The following is a 5,418-nucleotide window of genomic DNA, read 5'->3' as shown; positions in this document are numbered from 1 at the left end:
GTCATTGTTGTTTGGCGGGCCGGGCTGGGGATTCGAACCCGCCACCTTAGGTGTATGTGGCTGGCGCCTTAGCCGCTTGAGCCACAGGCACCGAGCCAAAAACGCCTTTTTTGATTTGCTTATTAACACAAACAAAATGCACGATCACGGCAAAGAAAAAAAAAGAAAAAGAAAACAGAAAGAATATCGGCTCTTATTTTTCTGTGCAGTTGCTGTTAGGCAGCTCACTTAATGCGCTCAACGAACCTCTAAGGAAGATTCTGACTCAGCCCCTCACGTCTCAGATGCAGAAACCAGGGTAAGTGATACAACAAGGAGTTCGTTGGAGCACCTGTTTACTGATGCTCTTGCTCTGCCATGCCGACCTGGAGATCTGGGAAGGAAATCTCCGCAGAAACAATCCGCAAACCTTTTCCCGGTACCGCTTTCCAATCCACTTGGACCCGCAGAGATTGTGAGATGAGACAGGGACGTGCGCGGCCGCCGTACAGCGCGGGGACTGGCTGGAGCGTCTTCTCCGCGAGCCCGGCTGATAAGCCCGTTTCCTACCCCAGCCGGACTCAGAGCCAGCCCAGGCCACGTCCCCGACCTCCAGCTGTCGCGCCCCTGCGCGGCGGGCGTGGCCTGGGGTTCCTGGGGAGGGGAGGGCACAGTGTGTCCTTGGGCGGAGAGGGGAGGTGACTCCGGCTGAAAAGGAGGACGCAGAATGAGGGCCCTGAGGGTGAGGCCCCTACCGGCTGGGCTGGACCGGGATCCCCAAACTAGAAGCCCTCGCCCTAACCCGAGACTTCCTAAACTTCCCCGCGTCTGTGGCCGTGGACCGTGAGTCCCTTTGAGGGTTTGGGACTCCCTCGGGATCCCTCCCCCACAATCCAAGCTTCTGAGATAGAGGGACCCCTAGCATGGCCCAAAGTCCCAGTTAAACTGCTTCCCTCATCCAGAGCTCCCTTAACATCTCAGGAGTGGACCCTTAACACCCTTCCCCTCCCCAGGCTTCTTAGGCCACCTAGAAACTCCCCAGGGACCTCTAATTCAGTCCAGATCATTCGCGGGACCTGGTTTTCTCTCTTTAATCTAGGAAACCCAACCCCCTTGTCCACCAAAAGTCTCGGTACTTGGACCTTTCCAGGATCGCCTAGATAACGGACTCTAGGCGTCAGTTTCCTTCTTTTGGCCTTTTCTTGGCAGAACCCCCCTCCACGCTCACACTAGCAGGTCGAATCTTGCCTTTGAGTCGCTTGCCAGGGATAAGATAGTCTCCTAGCAGGACCCGCCTCAGGTGCCTCCAATACCCATTCACCTCCCTCCCCCGCAGGTCTCCCAGGCGCTGATCCGCTCCTTCAGCTCCACTGCCCGGAACCGCTTTGAGAACCGAGTGCCAGAAAAACAGAAACTCTTCCAGGTAGGCGAGCGGGGGCGGTGCAAGGGGAGGGAAGGGCCGCTGGGTCTGAGTCACGCCCGGGCAGGTGGAGGATCCGCTCTGAGGAGCAGCCAGCACCCCTTTCTCATCGGACACCCCCACACCCAGGCGGACAATGACCTCCCAGTGCACTTGAAAGGCGGGACAACAGACAACATCCTGTACCGAGTGACTATGGCGCTGTGTCTAGGGGGTGAGTGAAAGACTCCAGCTGCAGGGAGGGCGGGGAGGAGGCCAGCGGGGCTGGAGCCGGTGAGCAGGGGACTGGTTTCTGGGCTGGGGGTTGGCGCTTACGGAGGGGACTGGGTCCTGAACTGGCTTCCCAAGAGGAGAGCTTGGCTTGTAATGGCTCTGGGACCCAGGAAGGAGGTGAGGAGAAAGCTTCCATCCAGCCTGGCCTACATCAAGGCCAAAGGGTTCCCCACCTAGAGTCCACTTTGGGAAGGGAGCTGGAACTAGGATCTAGGCCCAATCCTGAAGAGCTTGCAGAGGAGCTGAAAAGGCTGGGATGAGATTTAGGGAAGTGATTGGGCTCTCATTCTGTATCCTCCATCTCCCCTTCCTAGGAACTGCCTACAGCTTGTACTGCCTCGGCTGGGCCTCCTTCCCCCACAAAAAGTGAGATCAAGAAGGCTGAAGGACCTTGGGAACTTGGACAAGCATCAATAAATACTTAAGTGTGTGTGTGTGTGTGTGTGTGTACACACCACTTTGATCCCATCCTCCCATCAGCCAGGCATCTCTAAGGACAGCCCATTGCCCCAGCCCATTTAGTCCTTCATGCTGAAACAGGGCTACTCCTAGGAAGCTGCTGCCTCAGCCCTCTGCTGAGAACCCCCTAGCACCCTTGCGCTGCCCCTCAGGACCTGGGAATGTGGGGTGGTGCTCTGGTGATACAGAGGCTCTGTAAGTGGGGATGGTGACACCTCCCCCCTGTTGAGACTCAAAGGTGGCTCCGCACCTGTAGCTCAAGTGGCTAAGGCGCTAGCCACATACACCTAAGGTGGCCGGTTCAAATCCAGTCCAGGCCCGCCAAACAACAATAATGGCTGCAACCAAAAAATAGCCGGGTGTTGTGGCGGGCACCTGTGGTCCCAGCTACTTGGGAGGCTGAGGCAGGAGACTCGCTTGAGCCCAGGAGTTGGAGGTTGCTGTGAGCAGTGAAGCCATGGCACTCTACCCAGGGGACAGCTTGAGGCTCTGTCTCAAAAAAAAAAAAAAAAGAGACTCAAAGGTGGGAAGACACTGAACATGGTCCACAGAGGGAGAGGCAAATGAAGATGGAGACTGACTCAAGGACCAAAGCTTCTGGCTCAGTGTCTGTAGCACAATGGTTATGGCACTAGCCACGTACACTGAGGGTGGCGGATTTGAAGCTGGCCTGGGCCAGGTAAACTGCAACCAAAAAATAGCTGGGTGTTGTGGCAGATGCCTGTAGTCCCCGCTACGCTACTTGGGAGGCTGCGGCAAGAGAATTGCTTAAACCCAAGAGTTGGAGGTTGCTGTGAGCTGTGATGTCACAGCACTCTACTGAGGGTGACATACTGAGACTCTGTCTCAAAAAAAAAAAAAAAAAGACCAAAGCTTCAAGGAAGGCAAACATAGCCTGGGGGACAGAGCCAGGGGTGGTACTGAGACCTTCCACCAGCCTGGGCTCTGGAAGCAGAAAGAGAGATTACCTGGGCTCCTGGGTCTAAACTCCAGCCCAAGCCCCTACAAGGATCAGTGAGGTATCTCAGCAAGAGTGAGGCTATAGGCCAGGTGTGGTGGCTCACGCTTATAATCCCAGCACTCTGGGAAGCTGAGATGGGTGAATTGCTTGAGCTCAGGAGTTTAAGAACAGCCTAAGCTAGAGTGAGACCAGTCTGTACTAAAAATAGAAAAACTAGCCCTAGTCAAGGATTATGGTAGGTGCCTGTAGTCCCAGCTACTCAGGAAGCTGAGGCAAGAGAATCACTTGAGCCCAAGAGTTTGAAATTGCTGTGAACTATGATGCCACAGCATTCTACCAGGGCCACAGAGTGAGACTTTGTCTCAAAATAAAAAAAATGAGGCTATAGTTCAACCAAAATCCAGTATGAGGGCTCAGCACCTGTAGCACAGTGGTTATAACACCAGTCATGTACACTGAGGGTAGCAGGTTCAAACCTGGCCCCGGCCAGCTAAAACAACGACAACTGTAACAAAAAATAGCCGGGCATTGTGGCAGGCGCCTGTAGTCCCAGCTACTCAGGAGACTGAGGCAAGAGAATTGTTTAAGTCCAAGAGTTTGAGGTTGCTGTGAGCTGTGATGGCACAGCACTCTACCGAGGGTGACCAAGTGAGACTCTGTTTAAAAAAAAAATCCAGTATGACAAAAAATGAAATGGACAAGAAAAGGATGAGGAGATATGCAGATTCAGCCCTGGGGATAGACCCAACACCCCACTCCACACCCCTCCCTAGGACCCAGAGTACCTCTTCTCCGAAGTGAGCCACCCCTCAACTCTAAGGACAGGAGGCAGATCCCACAGAGAGCAGCAACTGGGTGCATTTATTTCTCCTGAGCCTGGTAGGCTGGGAGCAGAATACAAAGGCACTAGGGCATGTGGGCCAGGAATAGCCCAGTTTGGCCCCTTGGATGGTAACTATGAACGGGTGTGCCAGGGTATGTAGGGACTGGAATGATCCTTCCAGAACTGTGAGAGGGCCTTTGAGGCCTGTGGGGCTTGGTACAGGTAAAAGTGAGAGGTTATAGAGGGGGTGTGAGGTGGGTGTGGTAGAGGTGGGCAAAGCCTGTTAGCATGACTTAGAGCCAGGATTAACTCGGGGAATGGGGTATGTTAGGCCCTGGATGTTGATGGAGAAACTAGGTGCCAAGGGCTGGGAGAAAAAAAGGCTGGTGGGTCAGAAGGACCATGAAGATGTGACATAGATGGGATCAGCCATCAGGGAGACTGCAGCTCCAAGGTAACTCCTACAGCAAGTGTTGAGGGGGCAAGTCTGGGGTTCCCATTCAGGAATACATAGTCAGCTGCAACCACTGGGGAGAAGAAGGCAGAGAGTGAGGAGCAGGGAACCCTGGGATACCAGACCCCCTCTCTCCCCTCACCCAGGTGCCATTTTGGAAAACAGGAGGGAGGGCGCCGAAGCTCAGAGCTGGTGGGAAGGGAAGGGCTGCAGGGTGGGGTCTTCCCCCAGGTGCCCATACCCCAGGATTGGGCTTCTTACCTCTTGGATGTTCACCTGGATTTGTCCAGTGCCATCTTTGTCAAGAGATTTGAAGGCACCTGCAGGGTTTGGGGGGAGGAGGAGACTGGCTTTTAGGATAATATACTAGCACAAGACATTAAGAATAGCTACCACTTGGGGCGGCGCCTGTGGCTCAGTGAGTAGGGCACTGGCCCCATATACCAAGGATGGCAGGTTCAAACTCGGCCCCAGCCAAACTCAACAAAAAATAGTTCGGCACTGTAGCAGGCACCTAGTCCCAGCTACTCAGGAGGCTGAGGCAAGAGAATCACCTAAGCCCAAGAGCTGGAGGTTGCTGTGAGCTGTGACGCCACAGCACTCTACCGAGGGCTACAGAGTGACTCTGTCTCTAAAAAAAAGAATAGGTAGCACTTGGCTTGGTGCCTGTAGTGCAGCGGCTAGGGCGCCAGCCACATACACCAGAGCTGGCGGGTTAGAATCGGGTCTGGGCCTGCCAAACAACAGTGACAACTCTAACCCAAAAAAGCTGGGCATTGTGGCAGCTGGGCCTGTAGTCCCAGCTACTTGGGAGGCCGAGGCAAGAGAATTGCTTAAGCCCAAGAGTTTGAGGTTGCTGTGAGCTGTGACACCATAGCACTCTACCCAGGGCAACATAACGAGACTCTGTCTCAAAACAAAACAAACAAAAAAACCCTTTTCTATTGTTGCAGTTTTTGGCCGGGGCTGGGTTTGAACCTGTCACCTCTGGCATATGGGGCCAGCACCCTACTCCTTTGAGCCACAGGCGCTGCCCGAAAAGCAGATAA

At 54.3% G+C, this 5,418-nt stretch overlaps 2 protein-coding genes across 2 annotated transcripts in view; one reads left to right on the top strand and one right to left on the bottom strand.

Moving 5' to 3' along the window:
- The first annotated feature begins 640 nt into the window (after window positions 1-640).
- On the top strand, window positions 641-2,102 carry LOC100954120 (cytochrome c oxidase subunit 7A1, mitochondrial). The gene is made up of 4 exons (XM_003796127.3): window positions 641-721; window positions 1,316-1,402; window positions 1,529-1,613; window positions 1,987-2,102. Exons 1-4 carry the CDS (start codon window positions 707-709, stop codon window positions 2,040-2,042), a joined length of 243 nt encoding a protein of 80 aa, XP_003796175.1. The 5' UTR covers window positions 641-706; the 3' UTR covers window positions 2,043-2,102.
- A 1,825-nt stretch (window positions 2,103-3,927) lies between these two features.
- CAPNS1 (calpain small subunit 1) overlaps window positions 3,928-5,418 on the bottom strand; it is a 7,676-nt gene continuing 6,185 nt past the window's right edge. Inside the window, exons 8-9 of the mRNA XM_012809141.2 lie at window positions 4,631-4,689; window positions 3,928-4,442 (exon numbers count right to left, since the gene is read on the bottom strand). Of these exons, the coding sequence (XP_012664595.1) occupies window positions 4,416-4,442; window positions 4,631-4,689 (86 nt within the window). The 3' untranslated portion in view covers window positions 3,928-4,415. The remainder of the gene's footprint in view (window positions 4,443-4,630; window positions 4,690-5,418) is intronic.

This window comes from Otolemur garnettii, unplaced genomic scaffold (genome assembly GCF_000181295.1).
Source record: "Otolemur garnettii isolate 467f Iridium unplaced genomic scaffold, OtoGar3 scaffold00100, whole genome shotgun sequence".
Taxonomy (NCBI): Eukaryota; Metazoa; Chordata; class Mammalia; order Primates; family Galagidae; genus Otolemur; species Otolemur garnettii.
The sequence above is the reverse complement of the archived record's forward strand: the minus strand, read 5'-3'. Positions and strand labels throughout refer to the sequence as shown.